The sequence below is a fragment of the Aythya ferina genome (genome assembly GCF_964211825.1).
Source record: "Aythya ferina genome assembly, chromosome: 7".
NCBI classification, from domain to species: Eukaryota; Metazoa; Chordata; class Aves; order Anseriformes; family Anatidae; genus Aythya; species Aythya ferina.
The window spans coordinates 34,850,450-34,873,725 of record NC_140302.1 but is presented as its reverse complement, the minus strand read 5'-3'; the positions used below and the strand labels follow the sequence as shown (position 1 = coordinate 34,873,725).

The 23,276-nt window shown below is 41.7% G+C and overlaps 1 protein-coding gene across 1 annotated transcript in view; it reads left to right on the top strand.

Annotated features, from left to right (window-relative positions):
* Positions 1 to 3,854: 3,854 nt before the first annotated feature.
* The window catches only part of LOC311439840 ((E2-independent) E3 ubiquitin-conjugating enzyme FATS), a 63,737-nt gene continuing 44,315 nt past the window's right edge, over positions 3,855 to 23,276 (top strand). Inside the window, exon 1 of the mRNA XM_084526032.1 lies at positions 3,855 to 4,405. Coding sequence (XP_084382158.1) covers positions 4,240 to 4,405 — 166 coding nt within the window. The 5' untranslated portion in view covers positions 3,855 to 4,239. The remainder of the gene's footprint in view (positions 4,406 to 23,276) is intronic.

Sequence of the window (23,276 nt, the reverse complement as noted above, 5' to 3'; positions counted from 1 at the left end):
AGATCATTGTCCTCCCTCCATTTTCACTCCTGTCCCCATATTTGCACCAAATTGATACCAGAGCCCTATCCAAATGTCAGTCCTCTCACTCTTTGTTCCTCACCCCCCCAACACACGCACACACAATTATTCCCCGTCTCTCCTGTCTGAACCTCTTTCTTTCCCTGGTTGCCTTTTTACTCACGTCTTCTCTCTTGGGTTTTTCATTTTTCAGTGTCCTTAATCTTGCCTTTTCTGCCACTCTCTGGGATGAGCTTATCTCTTCTCTCCTCTGCTTTTCCCTACCCCATTTAACAGGAAATCTGTCTCTTGATTGCCCCTCTTTTTCCCCATTCCCTATGTCCATATGCCATGTGTGTCTGTGCCCCCTCCAATGTGTGGACGCCTCGCCGGTTACACAAACCAGCGAAGGTTCAGCTGAGGCTCCTGCCCCAGACTTCAGGCATGTCTGTGAGTTAATGACTTGAGTTAAAGGATCAGCATTAACTTTGAATTTTCTGGCTTTCGACTTTTCTTTTCACAGCTTGACATTTTTGTAATGCTTTGTTTTTCTGGTACTTCAAAAAAAAACAGATGGGGAATAATGTCACAGCAGAATGCATAACCCTCGCTTTGGCAAGCCTGCCACCCCATTACCACGGCTCTCTGGGGCTGGTTAATGTTGTTGTCCTCGGCTGTCCCGGAGCATTTCCCCCTCCTGGCACCAGCTGCCAGAAGAGCCACCGCTCTCTGTCCCATCCCGAAGCCTGCGTGGCCACCTTGGAGAGATGCCACCATGGTTAGGTGGCAGCGGTGGACAGGCCTCTCGGCAGGGAACCCACAGTCTTGTGGTGGTGCCTAAGAACAACAAAAAAAAGCCAAATAACTGCGGTGACATGCTGAGAGGCAGCCAACAAGGAGGGGTCTGCCCACGGGCAGAGCGGAGGATTGATTCGCTAACCTCCTAGATGCGTCTCACTGATTTTCTGCAGTACCTTGACAGAAACCAGATACTACGGTGATAGCTAATTTAAAGGTATCAATAGGCAGTCACACTCCAATCTCCTGAATCCCAAATCTTTTCCTTAGTCACATAACCACCCTGTCCCTCCTCAGCTACCCAATATGCTTAATCTGTGCGATATCACACACGTCTGCTTTGAGCTGTGACAGATTGGGGCCATGCAGACTGTTTCAGAGGTATGACCCAACTTAGAATATTCTAGGTGTGACTTCAAGTAATTATGTACATGGATGCAACTTTGCCCAAAGACATTTTTTTATGAGCAGTGAATATTTACTGCAGGGATGTGGCTCTGCTAGCCCTCACTGGAGCTCTGTGTGCTGTACCTCGCTGGTCAGGGAGAGGTTGTGTAGCTCCCCCATAGCCACATCTCATCTCAAATGCCTAGAGGAAGCAAATGGAATTGAAAATGCTTGGTTTGAACTTGAACTGAATGCCATCATCTGGATGTTTAAAATGGAGTGGAATCAACTCGATCTGAAAAAATTGAAAAAGTATAATTGGGGTTAAAGTGTTATTGGGTCCTCATCAAATGCAATTAGAGGGAGAATATTCATGTTGTGAATAGCACACCTTTAATCTTAAAATATTTCAGAAGCTCCATATGTGTGGTGTTTTTTTTGCTCTGCATTTGCAGGAAAGTTCCAGCCTAGGTTAATAATATAGTAGCAGTACTTCACAATGCTCTCCAATGTACAGAAGTAGCTATTAAACTGTCAACAGCACTAAAAGATGATATTTTGATGGCAATGGATAGGAACCCCATCTTCCTGCTCATGCTACTCAACATTTCTGTAGCTTTCAAGCACAGTCAACCACAATTTGTCACTGACTTGCATACGTGACATTGGCTGAATAGGTAGTCTGAGCTACAACTGTGTCAATCAATTTTTTTCAGGCAAAATGCACATAGCATCAGTAGGCAGACGTTTCCTTTTCCTCCTCTGTAGCTCTTGATTGCACTCGTTCCTGCTCACCATCTACCTGGAGACCTCTAGAGAAGGTGCTGGACATGCCAACTTCACTGCTGAACCTGTTCTGCTGATATCGACCTGCATAATCCCCCTTCACAGCTGCAGCCAGAGATATCATTATATATACAGAATGAAGATCAAATTCAGTGTTGGTACATCCAGCAGGGAAATGTTTCAAAGGACCGAGCTGGCCAGTATCTGCCTGGCTATCTATCTTCTCCTTTTCTGCCCAGCCTTGCCTTTCCTGTTGCACATATCCTAAAGGATGTTTTAAGCACAATGCAGGTGAAGAAGTAGTGTTATTTCAGGGGAAAACATATTTTTTGGCCATTGTTAAAAATCCCATTGTGGGAAGATGTGACCTCAGCAGCGATCACTACATCCACTACCTTGAAACCCTCCTGTACATGCAAGCTGGAAGAAACAACAAATTCTGGTTTGTGTCAAAATCTATCAGATTACCATAAACTCTTCTGTCCTTGCTGCAGTTTTAAACTGGTGACCCTTTGTCATTCAATCCCATCTGCATCAGAGACTGAACAAAGTTGTGCATTTCTCAACCTGAACAGTCTAGAATAAGAATGTCAGCAGCAGAAATATGCTCCACTTATAAGATCTCAGGCGAGAGAAAATGATTTCGTAGTCTTGTACGCTAAGTTGTTTTTCTTTCCTGTCTTAACCAGCATGGTGAGAAAATGGTGAGGAAAATGTGTGCACCTGGGTTATTCTAGAAGGGCCCAGCAGCAAACATTATGAAGTCTGCCATGAAATGTTTATCAGTCTAATTACCATTACAATGTAATGGTTCTCTGGATGAATCTTGAAATCAAGTGCAAAACTCTTTCATTTAAAGATTACCAAAATCACTGTACTCAGCTGACAGGAAGACAGGCACTGTAGACTTCAATAAACTACTTGAACACAATACAGAGCTAAAAGGATTTTAAGGAATTTGTTCTTATCTTCTCTACATTTCAAATCTACGCCTGCTTTAAGTCTAATAACTTTGTATTACTTGTTTGACGAAAGCATATCTTCTGGAAAGGTATCTAGGAAATGTAGAGGTCACTAATGCACTCGGTGGGTTTTTCTAGTGAGTAATCTCCTTCTCCATCAGAAGTATGTACCTCAGAAGTACTTCTACTACAAGTATTTGCTGCTTGTAAAACCCTTGTATGCTATACTCGAGTTAACTCTCAATATTCTTTTCAACAGCAAACCAGCTTGAATCACATATTTTTAAATCCTTTTTCCTTAGTAACTCCAAATAATTTCTGTGGCTATTTTTTAAGTTCTCTTACTTGCCAGCGTCCTATTTAGAATATGGATTAAAAAAAATAATATAATGTTCTTGATGAAAAGCTAAAATATGCTTTTATTTATTCCAGTAATGCATTATATACCTTTATAGGTAATTGATTTAAAAAAATCCTTCATTGTCTTCAATTACTATTTTTGTCATCAAATGATCAGAATTATTATTATGTGTTATTATTTTCATTTATTATAGATTTCTAGATGGTTGACACTGAGGAATATAATGGCCCTGCAGCTGATTATTTACAAAACTGTGAATAATAATTCAAATGTCACATTGAAAAATATCACCTTCTAACTCCCCTTTAAAAATGATACTGCCAGGTATGAGTGATTTTTTTTTTTTTTTAGTGGATTTTTCATTGCAGTTTTTTCCTGTATCCTGTTTTTAGAACAAGAACGTTTTGCAAGCCAGGTGTTAGCTATTTAGCAGTCCTAGAGGTCATTACCAAAATATGTGCAAAACCACGTGTGAGCGGCATACTCAGAGATCTCCTCTTAACTTTGCTTGAGAAGCACTCAGAAACAAAGAGCCCGGCTTCAATATTTAAGTCAAAGAAATGAAACATTCATGTGCTGCAGCGAGATATTGTTGCTGTAGCTGAACCGACCCGTGCCTGCCTGCCTCAGGTTTGGAATGCAGAACAGGATTTATATTCGGGCCGTAAAACCTGCGTTTAGGGACACAAATTCCCACCAATCAGACTAAATAAATCAGCGGGCCCAGGTTTTATCATCACAGATAACCCTCATTAATCCAGCAAGCTTTTCCTGAAGACAAAGGACAAAATGAATTGCTTCATTTGCGCTGCCTGAGCGGCATGCTAATGTGGGGAGGTGGAGGCATGAATAATTCATGGCTCGCAGCCTGAGCAGGCAGCCCCTGGCTGTCCCTGTCACCACCGCAACAAGTGGCGGCCGTCCCATCGCCATCCCGGCACCCAAATGCCTTCTGGAGGGAGCAAAACCCTCTGCCTGCCCTGTGCCCGTCACGGCCGGCTGGATTTCAAGGTTCAGCCTCGTGGAAAATGGACCCAGGAAGCGCAGTCCTTTGTAACTCAGCTGTACTTGACCATAAACTACTGTTCGTGGAAGAGAGCCGGGTGCCTCGGTGAGTTTGTGAAACTTTTGACGTTTTCTCAAGCTGTTGCAAACTCTTTCCAGGTTATGGTAACTTTAATGTGTTGTGTTTTGCCAGGCTGCCTAAAACCCGCATGCATTCTTTTTGCCTTAAATGATTTAAAGGAGCCTAGGAAGGCATGCAGAATCTTCAGTTTTAACTCCAGGAAATATGTAAACAAGTATCTACAGAACTGACACTGGAGTTACAGTCAAGCCTTCTTAAATTTACTTGTACTATTTAAATTTTCAAATCCCTGTAGCACACTACCAAAACAAAATATATTTATGATCCAAATTTGATTTCTTGCAACCAAAACTGAGACTAATGTAACTCACTGTCAAACTGGAAAATCTGAAAGCATGTTTGTTACTCTTCGTAAGGAATTTTGGTTCCTTTCTGTAAGTGTAACTTGTATGGCTGCTCTTTTTTTTTTTTTTTTTTTTCAGCTAAAGACATTTCTGATTGGTTTGGGAACAGAAACTGGGGCTTTCCTGCCATTCTTACAATGCATTAACTATTCTGTTGTATCATAAAATAGTTGAAAAACATTAGTAACTTCCCCCCTTTTTCTAAGGATATGAAGGAGTTATATTTTGCATATAAATCATATGGCATTGATGAAGTAAGTGTAGACTTAATCCTTCATTATAACACCAGCACTTTTTGCTCTACTATTCATTATCAGCCTACCTACCTATTTGTCTCAATTGTTTGCCAGATTTTTGTTGTTTTCTGGTAGTGATACCGTCAGCATTTCCTGTGAGCTCTCAGGTAACTCACTACTTGGCACAGTTAAAAAATTGATATAAATAATCAGCTCCCAAGAGGAGAGGCTGTGAACAGGAGCATGAATATGAAATGAATCATAAATAAGTTTTGATTGTGGATAATAAGCTCTTCCTATTTTTATTTGTTTGCTTTTAATTAGATAGTCCAGATTCTGCTGCTTCTACTTTATTTTCTTTGTTTTGATCATAAAAGCATTTTATTTGACATCCAAAAGACAGCCGCATTTTGAAGGGATAAAAGTACAGCACAGTGATATCTAGTGCTGACAGTAATTAAATGCCCTGTGTTTTAAATAAAAAAGGAAAGAAGAAAAAAGAGGTGAAAATAGGGATATGTAAGTAACAGGAGAAGTGCAAACAATGGATGTAATCCTGCACTCCTTAATCATGGGAGTAATCCTTATTCACGCAGGTAATCCTATTGGTTTCAACAGACTCACATCAGTACGTGCAGTAGCATGAGGCCCATATTTTTCCAGGAGATAACGACGCCTGTCTTACCTGGATGTTCTGTAATGCAGTTTTAGCAACACCGTTTTTAGTGGTGTTTGAATGCATTAAAGTGATAATACTAAATTATACTTTGCCAAATGTCTCTTTTGCTTCTAAAAGTGTAAAAGAGAAAAATGGAATAATGCATTAGATGTGTCAGTAAGATGGTACGAACCCAACGTACTTTATTAGAGAGGTGCTTGCAATGGAATAGCACTACTCACCTTGGTAACTGTATTTGTAGATTATTTTGTGGTACATGAGGTACATAAACTTTGCTTCCTTTAGGTTGGAACACAACTTCAGCATAAAGTCTCTGTGACACCTGATATCTCATAAAGTGCATATGGGTCTCCATAAAAGTGATGTTGATGAACATCGTTCACATTTCTGCTATAAAAGAGCGTGGATTTTGTGGTAATGTCCTGTGAATACTGTTATTTTTTTTGCTGATACATTCTCTCACCTTGCCAAAATAACACCTTGAGAATAATGCATTTGCATAAACCTTGTGGTGGTGTTACCCCGTGCTCAGCCCAGCACGGCACTTCTGTGCTTTCCACCCTTAGGCTGTGTAGTGCTGCCCTGTAGTCCAGGATAGGGCTGGGGAGCACCTGTGTGCCCTTCCCCAGGCAATGCGTCTATTAATGAGGGAAAACTAATTACTTAGAAGCTTTCAGTGCAATGGGGTTGAGAAGTGTAAATAGTCATGAGCTATGACTCCGTGAGCCATCAGCCTGTGTTTGTGCTGGATGCCAACCGTGGATATGAAAATCACCCTCCAAACATTGTGGCTGTTGCTGTGTGAAGATGCTTATTCTATGCAAATATTCTCTTGTATGCACCCCAAATGGATCAAAGTACAAATGAAATAAAAGCATAATGGATGATGGTTCCGGATGACATGCAGAACTTGCACTGAAGTGAAGTTGGTATTTGGCTTTTTGTTGATTGCACTGAGATATCAGACACCTCTTTGCACAGAGATGTCCTAGAGAAGCAGTTGAATGCTTAGGCTCTATGGCTTTATGGGCAGTGGAGGGCTGGAGACGATAAAATGACCAGTGCCAAGAGGCTGGAAGGGCAGGCTGGCTGGCTGCTGCTGCCAGGGAAGGCCTGGAGTGACCCTTAGCTGCAGCATTTCTTTTTCCTTACTCCATTCAGGTCCCAGCAGGAGCACTAAGTCTCTCCAGGTAAGTCCCCTTCTGGCCCCTCTCCACGTTCCATGGCAGGAGCAATGTAATTTGTAACCCTTGGAGCACCGTGCAAGCATTGGTTGCACGTTAACTTGGACTTCATAACCACAGTTCTGAGAATATTTTTTTCTAGATCTGGTTAAAAAAAAAAGAAACAAAACAAAAAAAAAGTGCTCTAGATGGCTCATCTCATTTGGTACAAGTAATCATGTGTGTGGTGATTTGGGACAGCCTGCTCTCTTCCTCTGTGCATACAAGCTGTGTATAAGAAGAGGCATTTTCCATAGTCACTGACACATCATTCTCATGCCTTTTTTCAGCAGAGGGTACCCGCGTCTCCTTGCTTCCCACCCAGGACAGAGGGCAGGAGGATGGGTAACCTCTGCTATTTCCCCAGGTTAGAAGCTCTGTAGAGCCGAGCTGTGGGTCTGCACGCTGCAGGTAATGGCACAAACAGGTTCTCCATGGTTTGGCAGCGTTCCCTCCTTTGTGTCAGATATACATTGCTGCTCTTTGAGGTGGGGGCACAGAGGCAGCACACTGTGGCCATTCACCCCAGCTGCAGGCACTGTTGCGATTCCTCCAGTTCTAAGCCCAAGGCGTGCACAAGGGTTTTAATGTACAGGTAGAGGAAATCTTCTAGTAGTTGTTTTGCAGCTGGCAGAGGAAGCAGAAAGACTGGAAAAGCCAGCGTGCAGCCCACACAACATGCAGATTGAGCAAACCTGGGAGTGTGGCCCTGGAAAAGATGAGCACTGGTGGAACCACTTATTTCGGTGGAACCACTTATTTCACCGGTCCCTCAGGTCAGAGCCCTGGAACAAACTTCAGCTGATGTGGCGTGATGTGGTCACTGCCTGTGGAGCTGGAGATGTGCCCCGTGGTTCAGCATGTCCTCATGGTGGGACTTCCAGGTTTGTTGCTTTAAAATGGTGGGGACAGCAGTGCCACCTGTGCCACCGAGTGTCTCCAGTGGAAGGGAGCTGTGAACCACTGCGGATGATTCAGTTTGGTCTTTATCCTTATCAAGAGACCAAACCAACACAACTGCCCTAATTATATGTTTATAGCTGACTAGTAGCTTCTAAGCAACTTCTAAGTGGAGGAGCTGAGCTGGTATGACTGTACATACTAAACAGGGCAACAGCACAGATAAAACTGCAGTGCATACACTCTGAAAATAAAGGCATTTGCTTGTCCTCCGTGTGTTCCTTTGCTGCAACCCAGCTCTGCGACTGAAGCAGAACTGGAGGAGCAGCAGCACTCACTCTGGTAAGTGATCCAGCCCAACCCCAGGCTGATATCCCCCAGGTCATGTTTCAAGGCTGTTCTTCTTTCATACAACATTGCTCTTGCTTCATATGACATTTCTGTCTCTGTCTCTCCAGAGAGGGAGAGGTGGGCAGAGGACAATCACAACCAAGCCCGTGTGTGTGGTCCCCAGCCCAAACCTGTCTCAGATTGCAGTCAGTGATGTGTAACGTGCATTCATCATGGTCGTGTGTGATGGAGTAACATGTCAGTCTCACTTCCCGTGTCCTGTAAAATTAATGAGGTGAAAGATTCATCCTCAAGTTTTGAATTGCATAGTTCTTGGGGAAAGTTTGCTTCTTCCTCCCAATGGGATAATCAGATAAGGAACTAGCCAGGCTCCTGAACAGTTGCTGTTGTGTGTGCACTCAATCGTGACACCTAGTGATGTCCAAGGAAGATTTGAATTCTTAAGCAGAAGAGCAGGCAGGATGCAAGGGAAGAGAGCCCCCACGTCTTTCCTGGCTTACTGCAGATGATGAAATCATTCAGAGCTACAGGAAGGGATGCTCTGACCCTGGATGTCAGCCTTTATGGATTTAAATGACAACTACAGAAAGGTCACCTAATGGTTGAAAGTAATTGCTATCAGGCAGGACACGACAGCATTTGGAGAAAACTAAGCTGTAAAGTGCATTGAGGGCCACACCACGGCCTTGTCACGTAGCCACAGCTGACAAACAAAGCGTCTCCCCCAGGTCTGGATTCACTATAGTAAATGAGTAAAATACAATGATCTAAAACTATTTCACAGCCTCCAGAAGGCGTACTAACTACAGCCTATAGTACATGTTGCTGTACAGTGCTGTGAGTGTGCCCAGCTGGAAGAGTGCATTCATTTTCATTCATTAGTTGACAGCGGTGTCTTCAAAACAATCTCTGGCATTATGAGTAGTAAATGATGGGACGGTGTGCTTATAAAGGTTAAACTATTGGATTTTTACTATAACTTGCTTATGTTCAGAAAAGCTATATTAGGATTATTATTAGGCACAGGAGTCTCCCTCTAACCATTACAGTAATGAGCAACTGCTGGGAAGTGTCTGATATTTCCATGGTTTGAGGCCCCAGTGGCCCCAGTAAGAAATGTGTTACCTTTCAACCAAGTCTTTAATTGTTTCCTGAGTTGATAAAAGAGTTAATCTATCACTGGCAAGATTTTCACTTCAGTTGCTGGTGAATCTTACAACATCTTTCTGGTTGCTGTCAAAGTCAAGCGATCTGTGTGAATTACTCTGAGTAATACTGTGCTGTTTTTCTGTAGCAACCACCTTTTTTGTAGCAACCATTTTTCGGTGTTTTCACATCTCTTGGCAACACATTTCTGCAAGCTTTGTTCTTGTTGTGAAATTATGGTTATGATCTGCACTTCTGGCATGTCTGGCACCTGAGAGTCCACCAGGAGCAGCTGGAAAAGTCCTGCACAAATGCTGTTAGCCACTACCACTTCTGAACATGCACGAACTTTCTTTTGCTCCCTGCAAAGGATGCAAAGCCTCCCACTAAGTGTTGTATCCTGCTTGTTATGGTGCTTTATCATTAATAATTACAGTCCTTCATAGGGATGTGTCACAGACAATTAAAAATATGTCTTTGTTGCCAGTATTTAGCCCTTTCCTAATGATCAGATTGTCACTGTATGCTTTGTAAGAGACAGAGGAGGAACACACATATAATAAACAGTGACAAAATTAACTATTGACAATTATTTTGGTAGCCTGTTGGAAGATGAAGAACAGAATCAAGAGAATATACGTAGATTTTCCCTTGTAGCGTAAGCCTGGATGAACATGTGAAAACATTTCCTGATTTGCGTGGCTGTGAATGACTCTTTTTGAAGGGAAGGGAACCCAGTGAGTCCTACCTGGCTGAGACTGATAGGAAACACCCGAGGATGTGTAATACTGGAGTGGTGTCAGGCTTTATCAGACCTAGGCTTGGAGATAAGGAGGGGTGTCCTGAGCCCGCACAGCACTGATGCAGAGCTCCTTCCATGCAGCGCTTCAGCCAGGTAGGTGGAACAAATGCATTCACAGCTGTCAGACAGTCGTGCATGTAAATCCTGCCCATAGCTCTTTTGTGTAGCTGGGGCTGGTTTGGCAATGAGTTTAAAATGCCATTTGGGATTTTTTTCCCCATTAATATCAGGCTTTAACAGGCAAAGTTCTCAGAAGGAGAGCACTTTTTTTTCCCCGTGTTGTCAGGTTTTGTTAATGGATCACTTTTCAGGCTGAATTGTTCTGAAGGCAAGGTTTAATCAACAACTATGTGGCTGGCTCGTGCTTTGCTAAAATGTGGTTCAGCTGTCCTTCTCCTCATGTGACTGAGTGAATGAAAATGAGAGACCCATTAAAATGAAGGCGGGCAGTCACCTTCATTAATAACACTGCGCAGTACTGCGAAACCACCTGAAAGTCAGTCTGCAGCGAGGTCCAGTGCTAGCTGCAAAAACAGCACAACATTGCTAAGCACAATTTAAAGAAGAAAGGACTTAAAGCAAGGAGATTTCATGTTTGTTTCCTATATCAAGAACTGGATGTACATGTTGAATTGGATACAGGGTACTCACGCTGGGTATGATGCAGCATTGAGGGCTCTGTGGATATCTCTCCTGTACGCTTCTTTCAATAGTTGGGGGAAGATACAGAACTTAATGGGAGGAAAGAAAAAGCTGCCTACCGGAATGGACACAGCAAATTGTTAACTGCTGCTTCAGATTTAAGAGGGTTGCTATGGTTTCTTTTATAAAAATCTGCCAGCCACGGCACTGAGTCCTGCAAACAATGCTGCACGTAGGTGTACAGAGGTGCATCCATCACATGTGCAGCTCCTGCCCGCGCGTGCCGTGTCGAGGCAGCGTCCGGCACACTGCTGGGAGCTGGGCATCCTCAGGCTCCCTCCCTTCCTCTCCTCCCCTTCGGATTAAATTGTTCCAACACAGATTGAAAACTGCCCGGTGGTAACAGCCTTGGCTTGGTGAAAAGTTCAATGCACAGCAGGACATCGCTAAAGCACCCAAACTTCTTTCCCTGCCATGTTCTCCTCGTTTTCTTATTTCAGATTTCTGAATTTCTTAATGCTGAAATTTTTTAGGGCAAACGCTGCTTCCTTCTTTTTTTTTTTTCTTCTTTGCCTGCATAGTGCCTAGAACAACAGCTCATGACCTAGTTCTGTCTTTTAATTGCTACTGCAATATGAATTTTAATTCCAGCCAGAGTCCAGATGTATTGAGGATATGGAGCACGTGTTGGGGCCAGTGCCATTTATCTTGTAGGCCAGTGTTTCTCAACCCTTTGAATTCAAGGAGTCCTTAACCTTTCTGAAAAATGTTTAAATCATCACTATGTATTTCACTGTTTGGTGATTGAGAAATGGAGATAACAACTGTTAATCTAAATGCTAATATGTATTTTCTTTTACAACTTAGCTTGCTTTACTGTTCTTTAATTTTGAACTAAAAATATTAATGGGGATGAATGTGAGCCTTGGGCTTGCATCCTCCAGTGCCCAAGTGAACAGGGCCACAGGTACTGATAATTTCTGGGAGGTCATTCTATAGGTAGGGAACAAGCTTATAGATACTTAATATTTTTTTGCATCCCTTTCAAACCATTTTTGATGACTTATGGACATTGGTGGTACAAAGAGAGTGGGTCAGTTCTGAAATGTGGGTATTGTGCATCTGGTGGAGATCATAACTCGATGAATGAGGTATTAGATTTAGCATACTCCAAAAGAGAACTTTTTGGAACAATTTAAACTTTGCTTACTTAAAGGACCTTAGCCTTTATTTACTTCTCTGTAGTTTAGAATAAACACTGGCTACACTGAGTGCATTCTAAGCATCCCACAGATTTCCTCTATCAGCTGACATTTAGCTGTTGTGCTTAGCTAAGAATTCCCTCTCCTCTACTGAAACGGGTGGTGATGGCAAGTTATCAATATGCCTTCTACAGACTGCTCCAGAGAGGGCTTAATTTTAATCATTCTGTGATTGCAACTTGTGACAGATGTAGGAATCCTCCGGGAGGAAAAAAAAAAATACGCATATAAAAATGTAAGCTGTTTTAGGTTAGATTATATCTTGAATGCTGGGATCCCCTAGTATTCAGTCAGCACAGAAGTGTAATTGTTCATCTTAAGGAAACTGCAAGATGGAAAAAACCAGCACTTTCTGATGTACACACAAGCATGTCTTACCCAGAACATGCACATAGCAGTCATGTGTGAGAAGAGGATCCTTTACATTATGGCAGTGGATGTAGAAGGCAGAAAAGAAGATATAGCGATACCCTGGAGAGGCAGAGGAGGAGAAGAAATCTCAAACAAGTCCTGAACTGTGACTCAGAGGAGCCCAGGGACAGGCAGAGCATGGACATGTCTGGGCTGAGCATGGTCTTTGAGAAGGCACACGGAGAGGGGCCTTACTTTCATCATCACAGCATCCCCATACCCAAAATCTACCCGCCAGACCCTGATGTTAGCTAGCCACTGCCAAGCAAAAATTTAAGAGAAGGCACTTTGAATTGTTACCAGAGCGATGTATTATAGATATGATGTATAATGCAACTTATTCTCACAGTAGACATAACATTACTGCCATATATTATTAGTGATATTTGATGTATAATGCAGCTATATTTAATTAGCTAACTAAAATGCATTTCCTGCCAAGGAGATGGTGAGCAGGAAGGGAAACCACTTTCTTGGAGATATGCCTTATAGCAGGGAAAAAAAGAAAAAAGAAAAAAAAAAAAAGAATAGTGCAATCTGAGAGACAGAAATTTAGTGCATTAATGCCCAAGACCCCCCTGTGGTACCTTGTAGCTGAAATTTCAGAACACAAACCAGCAATTTAGCTGTAAAATAATCTCTCTAAAAGGAAACCTGAATGTAATAACATTCTAGAACAGCAAATTCAAATTAATCTAGAAGTTAAGAGTAAGATAGCACAAAGCCTCTCCTAGTGTTACTTTTGGGAAAAAGGTTCCTCACCCAAAGGGCTGGGAACTTGCCTTTAGCACACATTCAGACACAGCCCATGGAGCTATCAGTGGTACATCTCTACCTCTAGCATCCCCTTGATGCCCACCTTGACAGTGTCAATGTGAGATCATTAAAGAAGGTTTGGTTTTCTCTCTGTGGAGGCAGGACACTAGGTTTGTTGGCCAGCAACCCATGCTGGTCTCTCAACTCATCTTCATGTGGGTGCAGCAATTTCTATGCCACCACACTGCCCAAAGCCAAAATCTGCCTCGGCAGCATAGCATGCAGAGCCCTTCCCTGGCAGCTGAGCTCTTGCAGTCGTCCTCACGTACATCTCTCCGGTGGGACACGTGGGCTGGCTCGGTTACTGGGTGTGGGAGGAGGATGTGGCAGATGAGCCCAACACCGCTTCAGGTCCCTCTCCTCTCACAGGTGGGAAGATGAAAGGACTTCTAAATGGGTCTCTGAGCCATCTTCCATAAAAACAGGGAGCTTTCTCTTGCTTAGGGCAACTGGCACTGCACAGGGTATGTATGTGGGGAGTGCCCCAGGTTGGGAACCCCAAACGTGGGGCTGGTAGACTGGGGCAGAGGGCAGAGCTGTTTCGGTGGCTCCCACTGGGTGCTTGTCCAGCACACAGAGCAGAGCATGAAGCCCTGCCCCAGGTCTGAGAGAAGCCAAGGACAGGAAGGAGTGAGCAGAAGGAATTTCCAGCTGGGGAGGTTGGGCCCTTCCAGCCCTCCCAGCTGATAGATGGTCAAGGCAAGGTAGTGCATAACGATTTGGTTTTAATCACATGTGCTCATTTACTGTCTGGGTCTCCAGCGTGCAGCTCTGCCTCTCCCTCACATCTCAATTCTGCTTTATTAATTTTAATGTTGCTTCTCTTCCCCTTTGTGCTCCTCAGGTAGCAACAGTGTTTTTGCTTGTTTTCGGAATCCAGCAGTAATATTTCCTGAGACAATTCATTTCTTTAATTTGTTGTTGTTCCGGTGCCCAACGCTTCCCGCTCGTGCAGAGCTCTCCCCGGACTCGAGAGCCTCTCTGCAGTACGTGCATCTTCAACACAGTTCATTTTAATCAGAACTCCCGGAACTCTGTAATACTTCAGGCCAATTTCTACAGTAAATCTGAACGCATTCGACACAAACATGTGCAGCCGGTGATCAGACTTAATTGCCAACAGTTTCACACCCACAGAATCCTTGCTTGACTCCACATTCCTGGAGACCCATCCTTCCCGACACTGTTTCCAGCAGGAATCTCTCAGTTGCTAGGAGATGGAATTTTTTATGCACTTAAACATGAAATATTTTTAGTGTGAAGTGGAGAAATACCCATAGAGTATTCTTATGAATATTTTTCTGTATGAAAATGGAAGGACCAAAATGCAGTGAGAAGCAAATCTCTAGAGGCTTGGAGGCCAGGTTTGGTACAGGTACTACCCAAGCACTCAAAATATCGCTTGAGCCTGTGTCTGCTGCATTTACTTGGAGCTCTGACAATTACAGGTTGTCACAGGAGACTTCCACTTCTACTCCTGACTCAATTACCAAGTCTCATGCTTCTCGTAATATTACCATTGCTGTAAATAAAGTCAAATCATTCTCTGCTTTCTTTACCATTCTAAGGAAGAAGGAAGTGGCTGGCTTCTGGCAGCTAGCATCAAATTGAACCTAAGCTGCAGATGAACTCTTGGTTGCATTTGAATTAAATATCTTCTCAATAAATTTGTGGTTATTGATGCATAGAGTTTAAAAAGCAAAATCTACCATATTTACTATCTGTTCCAAAATTCTCACTAAAAGTTCATCTAGTACAAAAAGGCAAAAAATACCATGTGTTTAGATACTCTAAATTATTTTACAGATGAGAATCCATAGTAGACACAGTACTTTAACACACCATCAGATTATATAAAGTGTTACTTTGCTTTCCATAATGCACTTTTTCCTTTTTCTGCCTAATACTTGTTTTCCTTTTTGCGTGTTATTACATGCTGAAAAGATGTTTACATTAAGCTGTTCGTGACTCTTGGTCCTTTTCCTAAGTGATTAGTTGATTGCAGCTCAATAACGTTTGAGTAGCTTAAATTAGTTCTTGCACTTCATGTTTGTAGTGATCTGAGCCTGTCTATATACAACTTCTGAACTGTGTCCAATTCTGGGACTCGCTAAACGTGCATGTGTCAGGCAGGCTCCACTTCCAGTATAAGTGCTTGCTTTGCTTTCTCTTGCTTGTCTCCTTTTCCAGCTGGGGTTGCACAAGCTGACTGCAAGAAAGAGCAGCAGCAGATCATCCCTGGGATTGCTCTCCTGTAGGAATGGAAGCCCTCTAAGCTTGGGATTCCCAAACCATGAAGTGCATGCCACAGTGCTACTAGAACATTGCATGAGTTGTTCCCATATGTCCATGTGTTGTTGAGGTCCTTACCTTACCCCTGTGATTTTACTTGCCTCTTTCAGCTCAGATGAACTTCCCTGTCTTAGGTACTTACCCCGGTCAGCTGCAGAGCACTGGGGCTGATGCACAAAGAGATGGGGCTGGATTTAACACTGCCAAGGATGTATCAGAGATTGAGGTGCAGGAGAAGTGAGAAATATTTTGAGGTCCTAAGTAGGAGTGGAAGGTTTTGCTATGGGTGAATAGAGGAGAAGGTGACAGATGCCTTATTTGCACGTGTGCGTGCCTCTGTGGCATGAAGCTTTATCTTCCTTTAATAAGTTAACCAGGGGTGATAATACGATGTCTGTAAACAGATGGTGGTGGGATGGAAACCCCACAGAATAGATGTGGTTTGCAAACAAGGGTATATGTAGTGTTGTAAAACTTGGTACCACCTTTGTGGGTTTTACAGCAGCAGAAGGAAAAGTCTGGGATGCACTTCTTGATTCTTATTTTTTTAAATCTACTTTGTTAAAGTACTTTTTGTAGTGCAAAATGCCTGAGCAGTCCCTGGAGCAAAGCCTTCCTTTTAGCAGCAGATTGCCTCCCCTACTCCTTTATGTGACTTCTTTTATCCTATGAACCCTGTGTTGCTTTGCCTGGCTCACCCTCCAGCCTGGCTGAGAGGGTTGTTCTGGGAACTGGGAAGATACACTTTTGAAGCTCAGGTCAAGAGTCCATCTCCTGTTACTTTAAACCTTTTAATGAGCCATTTACTTTATACTAGAGAAACTAGCTGAGACACCTGGCATGGAGGGGGTTTGGGCTGTGGATTCCAGCAACTGGGAAGAAGGCAGGAGCTGAGACATGTCCTTCCCATGAGCTCATCAGCTGCTGCGGGAGATGCTTCATCAACCCCCTGTTTATTTACCTATTTATTTTTGTCTCCAGAATGTGAGACTTTTTGCATGGGGGACCAGGGCACCTCAGAGTGCCTTCTGTGCTCAGAGGCAGAGCTGGGCCAAGGAGCTCACAGCTCAGCCTGGCTACAAACAAGGGGAGAGGGGTGAGCACAGCACCTTGGATGCAGAGCTGAGGTATGGTGCTGAGAGGGAGCAGCACCTGCAAGAGGACAACTGCTTCATGGAAATTAAACTTCTCCAAAAAACACAGCTCTATGTAGACATCCAACCTCTGCCATGTTGTGGGCTGTGCATCTATGTACCAATATCCACCCAAAGTCAGACAGAAAGAAAATTATGTATTTACATAGAGATTTCTGCCAGATTCTGCCTTTTTGCAGTAGGTGCTGCTGGGGAGAGGTGAAATATCTGGACAAACAGTGCCATCGCTGATGCTTTGTGTTAGGAGGGCTCATTAACTCCTTAGTACCATTTGTGAAGATGAAGAGTCTTCTTTTCACAGTGCAGGAGTTTTAACTGTGCCCTGGCTAAAGATTACCTCAACCTGCTATAAATTGAGCTGTTTCACTAATTGGTTTCTTGGTTCATTAGCCAAATTGTGTGTATGAGGGAAATGGAAAAAGCTCAGGATGAATTTTCCTCACAATTCTTAATTTAAATGGTGAATAATAATTTAATGTTGAACAAAACTTGTTATGTGATTTGCAGTGATGGAGCTAATTTTTTACTTTGGGATGTTTTGCCACCCTTAAAGCTCTCTGGGAAAATGATCCTGAGCTGTCTCATTCTGGCGTGGTGTGACACCCGGTAGGAAAGTATAATCATTATGGTATAATGTAGTTATGTCCAATTTTGTATAGAAACACTTTATCACAGGCTGTTTCTCCTCATATATTATTGTAAGTAGTGAGAGAGCAGAGACAAATAGCAAAAATCTTAAAACATCAGCTTAATTGCAATGAATAGTGGGGCCCTATTTCCACTATAGCTGTTTAAATAACAAAAATATGATGTGTCCCTGGTTTATTTTTTCCAATGCAGTGCACTCAGCTAAAAATCAAAGATTAACTCTGAGCAGCTAGAGCAAACAAATTCTACTAATTCATCAAAGCAAACACTGCAGAATTTAATCTGTTTTATGAATTTTCCACCATTGATTGTTATGGCATGACTGGGGCACGGGAGGTCATTTGTGAGCACTGAATTGCTAGTTGTGTGACAGTAAAAAAAGAAGGCTAAAAGAAAGGTTAAATTAAAGAAGCTGCTAGAAGCTATTTTTGTAAGATGAATGTATATTATCTAAATTAATAACAGTAAACCTCCAATTAGCTGAATGTTGATGCAGAATTACAGCTTTATAAGGTAAATACATGTTTTCTCAAGCCAAAGGGTTAGGTAAGAAAATAGTTGGCTTGCAAAGTGTAATAGGGTTATAGGTAGATGAACGTTTGCTGTGAATCAGGGCACGGTGACCTCACTGCTGTTGCTGACAAATTTTACAATAAATCCCTCACTGCCTCCAAACAGCCCCGCAGACAATGCACCTTGTTCTCCAGAGTATCCTCCCATAACACGGGTGGGCAAAAACCTTGAATGTGCTGCTTTGTTCTTCATCAAGCAGCTTCGCTTTTGTTTTAGAACAGAGGTTTATTCTTCAGCTCAGCCTATGCTGTTTTGGCACAAATAAATTTGAAGTGGGACCTCTAAAATGGTTTCTGCTTAATTTATTGAATATCTCTGTAAATATATCTCAAAGAGAATAGCGGCTATGAACTGCCTTTGTGTCTTTTGCATTTTATACAGACTAAGATAATTGAATTATGGAGTTATTGGGACAATTTGCTCCTTGGGGATGGTAGAATCTTTTTGCAGATTGGTTTTATGTGAAAGGTGGGTTAGGCTCTTAGATGCATCCTCTTCCAGTAACACACTGCATTTGCTGGCATTCACAAATACTTGCAGTTTACCATTTGGCTGTGCATGGGAGTTTAAAGTCATTATGACCTTGAATATTATCAAGGAAAAAAATCTAGCCTGAAAACAAACATACAAGAAAAAAACGAAGAAACAAACAAACAAACAAACAAAACCACTTCAGCATTTTCTCTTTAGGTCTTCTCTTCCTCCTGTGCTAGAACATATAAACTTATTTGCCAGCCCTCTGAATATTTCTAAATGGTGCCCACAGTGTCTCTTAAGAGGCATAGTGATGGGAACATACCAACAATGCTAGGTCAGAGTAAAGATCCAGTTACATCGTGATCCCAATTCTGGCCAAAAAACTGAGGGCAGAGGATACGGTGTTGTTCCTGGCACTCCTTCTTGATGTCCTCGGCCAAGGACCAGGGACCTTCCTGAGCTCGGAGCAGCCTCTCCATGATCTTGATTAATGCCAAGGTTGTACTTACCTTCCATAAGCTTGCCTAATTGCTTTCTGAATTTGTTCTCTATGTAGGTTTGTGGCATTTAGGTTCACAATTTAATTGTGTTGTGCAGAAAAAATATCTTGTAGTCTGCATGTTAAATAGTCTAGCCAGTAGTTTTCCCCCCATTCCTCTTCCCAAGCACCTTTTGAAAACTGTGATTTATTATTATTATTATTATTATTATTATTATTATTATTATTATTATTATTATTAGGCCTCTATCATATCATTCCTCTTGACTTTGGCTGACAAATCCCAACTTATTTATTCTCCTCTGATTTTGCAGCATAGGTCCCCTTTCAGGGCCATTCTGGGACAATACTGTTCTTCGTATACTTCTTCTATTTAAGCAAGGAAATTGAGTTTTAGTAGAAGTTGAGGTACAGCTGTGTACATTTTGCTTATTTATCCATTTTCCTGTATATTTTCCTTGTTTCTTGGCTCTGCTCATTTGTCAGCCTGATCTTCTGCTATTTCTGTATAATTCATACTGTTTTGTTGTTGTCTTGCATGGTGTCCACTGATTTGTCTTAACCCCATCATATTTCTGAGATGCCTGTGATATCAATATCTGCCTTTTTTAAAACAAACAGACATTCTGGGTTACTCAGCACTTCTATGCTTATTAGAACTTGCAGAGTATTGCTTTGGTTGCTATTTTAATGCTCCATGTATAAATGCAATCTTACTTGTGTTGACTATTCTTTGCAAATTTTATTTTTGTTGACCTGAAACTCTCCTTATCCTCTGTGTCCAAGGAGACTTTTATATCCATCAACTTTTCTGCAGTTTTTATTGGAGGAGGAGGGAAGGTGGGGCGGGGAACAGAACACTCTCTCACCTTTCAAAGCATTACTTGTGCTGTTCTGTTCTGGGGTAGCCGGAGCCAGGCTTTTCTTGCAGGCCTCCTTGGTCTCTAAGTTTTCCCAATAAAGCTTTCATCTTTCTTTTCCTCTGTTGCATTTTCCTGTGCATGGTCTGCTCTATTAGGATGGGATTTTTTTTTATTTTTATTTTTTTTTCCTGCTCTGTATCCCTCTGTCTTCCTCAGTTTCTCTAACTGACTTTCTGAGGAGAGATTGTTTTCCTTCTGAACGCTGCAAGTTGTATTTCCAACACACGTAATCAAAGACAAATAGCTATCTATACATGTTGCTTGACCCAGATCAGTGGTTGGACACCTGCCTGCCTTTTCCATAATTCACTTTTTCCTTGCTTTGATCCCCACGGATGTTTATTTTACATTTCTAGCAATCTCCGAGACATTTAGCAAAGGCTTTGGATATAAGATGAATTCCAAAATCCATAGCTTCTCCTCATAACATGTTTTTGAACTGAAATCCTCTTGAAAGGTCACTTGAAGGCTCGAAATGCTTGAACATTTAGATTGTTGTTGATTTTTCTAATGGTGATTGACTAACCATCAAGCTCTTCTACCAGAAACAGAATAAGTGATTGTATTTTCCTTTCTTGTAAAGCCCACTGAACTTCTCTAATACAGCTGCTGGTGCAACTGCAGTGTGCACAGATGGGTATCCAGGGAAATGGCACGTGGGGCAGACTAACTGGCTCAGAAATTGTGGTGCAGGGGAGAAATCACTTTGTATGTTTGCACTGTTGTTAAAAGAAAACACTAATCCATTTCTAAATGTTTACGATTAGTGGTTCATTTTCACAAAATATGGGCATGGCAGTGTTTAAGGTACAACAGCTCTGTACAACCCTGGTGTTACCATATGGTGACTTCTTTTTTGTTGGTAGTTGATCTATGTGGGGCTCAAGTGAATGGTCTTGCTTATCATACCAGTTACATATTTTTAGTTGTTGTACAATAACTGTGGATATGTTGTATGTGATAATTAATTTATAGCTCAACTCTTGGTTTAATATCTTTTCACCAAGTCTGTCTGAAATATGGTTTATTGAGTTCACAGTTCTACAGGCAATCCCAAATACTGTATAATTTCACAGACATTTTGTGGTAGATTATAACTCCAAATTGACTTACAAAAGCTTGAAGACAATTCCTTTATAAAATAAATAAAAATAGAGCTGTCTCCCCCATCATATTAGAGAAGATCAAATTGCTTCTAAGACTACTTACAAATGTTTAAAAAAAAAAAAAAAAAAAAAAAAGAAAAGAAAAGAAAGAAGTTATCATATAGCTAAAAACTTCAGTATTTTTCATGTTTTAGCATTGATGTGCCTATGCGTAAGTTTGATGCAGTTTTAATTAGTCTCCTTTAAGCAGCATGATGGGGTGTGTAAATTTTCATGTGTCATCTTGGTACTCTTTTCTCTTTGAAATCAGTATGTCTCTCCTGCTCCACTTTTAGTTTGTCCTTAAAATACTTTTCCATTTAGCTTCCAGGCTTTAATGATCCATCTCTGCATTGACAAAAATGCAGAGTATTGAGTTATGGTAGAAAAATGTTAGTATCATATGGTGATATTTTTTCTTGGGAGAATATAGATCATGTAAATAAGGCAATCATTGCTGAAAAGTTAACTTCAGATTTTTGGTTTCTCCAGTACAAACTGCCAAGTCTTTTCTTGAAAATGGAAGATCATAAGCACTTTTGGGAATTCAGTAGCAAAAATATCTAAAATAGCTCTGAGTATCCCTTTGTGAAAAGCTGCAAGTCTGTTTTTCTGTAATGAGTGGTTTTAAAGAAAAAGCAGGTTACTCATCCTTTCTGGAAAAGAATTAGCTTTATCTAAGGCAATCAGTGTTTATTATTACTTCTGCATTTGGAGAAACAAATTTAAAAAAAATAAGCAACATAGTATCTCAAACTTCTTGGTGTTCACCACAATTAAATAAAACTTTATCCTTTGAAGAATATGTAACAGATCTTTTTATGTTCTTATCAAAGGTTTTTCAGTTCTGTATAGTTTTATATCATCTTCTACTTGGCAGCCACATAGCAGCCATTTACTCGCTGTCTTTTGATTAATTCTCTTACTATTCCAGAGCATAATATACCTAGTTTGTTTAGAGAAAGGGAATATGTTTCATATTTAAAAATACCTTTTTACTGGAGTTACTGCATCCCAGGAAATTAAGTTAGGTCTCAGTCCCTTCCAAATCATGCAAGTCAAAGGTGCCGTCTTACTCGTCCCTGAGGAATCATTTACAAAATGTCCCCAGGACAAGTCTAGTTTCTAACTGATGACTTTACCTTATAGGGCCTAACTGTTTCTAATCTTACACATTGATGGGTCTGTCTTTTATGTCTCTGAGCCACTGAAACTGTTAACTGCCAAATTATCCTTCACTGTAATATGTGGGTTATTTCTCCATAAAATGGACTGACTTCACAAATGACAATCCTTTCCTGCCAAGCTCTTGCATTTTAAGCCATAATTATTTCTGGCACACGGTGCCGTCCGATGAGCCCTTGTTAATCCGTGTTATTATCTCGGATAAGCTGCTAGTGCCTGGCTGATTTAAGACGGGAAGGGCGAGCAGAGCGACGCGAGGGAGCCCAAGTCCCCGGGCCCTGGTTCTGCTCCGCGGTACAGCCGGCTTGCTGCGGCTCGCTCGGGCCAGCTTTGAACTGCCGGGTTTTTCTTTTTATGAGCCATAACCTCCATCCAGTCTTTAAAAGAAATGACTCAACATTTTCACCTTCTGAAAGGGAAAAGCTGTATTTTGAAGTCTATAATGCATGAAGGTGTCGGAAGCCTAATCTAGTATAAACTGCCTTCAGTCAGCCCTCTTAAGCACCAGGGAAGAGAAATGAATATCTGAAAAGCACCAAGTAACTACAGTTGCACTCAGATTTCATGGCTATATGTGATAGAGGTCAGTGACATAAAGCTGTTTATTTCTTCACAGAAAGCAGTGTCTGTTATCAGAACTTGCTGAAGGCAAAGGTATTGGAAACTCCTCTGTCAAGGCAACCTGCTCTGCTACAGCCTCACGTTGCACAGGGGCTTGCTTCCCTCCTTCTCTCTCAGTTACTTTTGACCCAGATCCTGGAGATACCTTTGGGGTTGGCTCCTTGGAGCCTGAAGTTACAATAATTTGGAGCACAAAGTTACAATAATTTGGGTTTAGTGTATTCAAGATCTTCATCCACTAATTAGAAGCTGTGGTAGAAAAGCAGGGGCTTTGGAACAGTCAATTAAATGTTGGAAATGTCAGATCTGTGTCTCGGTTGGTTTCAGGGAAGTCAATAGCATCTTACTGATTTAGCTTTACTTCTTTAAAACAACAGGGAACTAAACAGGCAGTGGTGTCAGAAGGGGGAAATCTCACAAATCCCAGCATTATCCTATCACTATAGCTGCTGCACCTGAAAACATTAACTGATACCCAAGGTATGGGGACATCAGGTGCTCAGTTT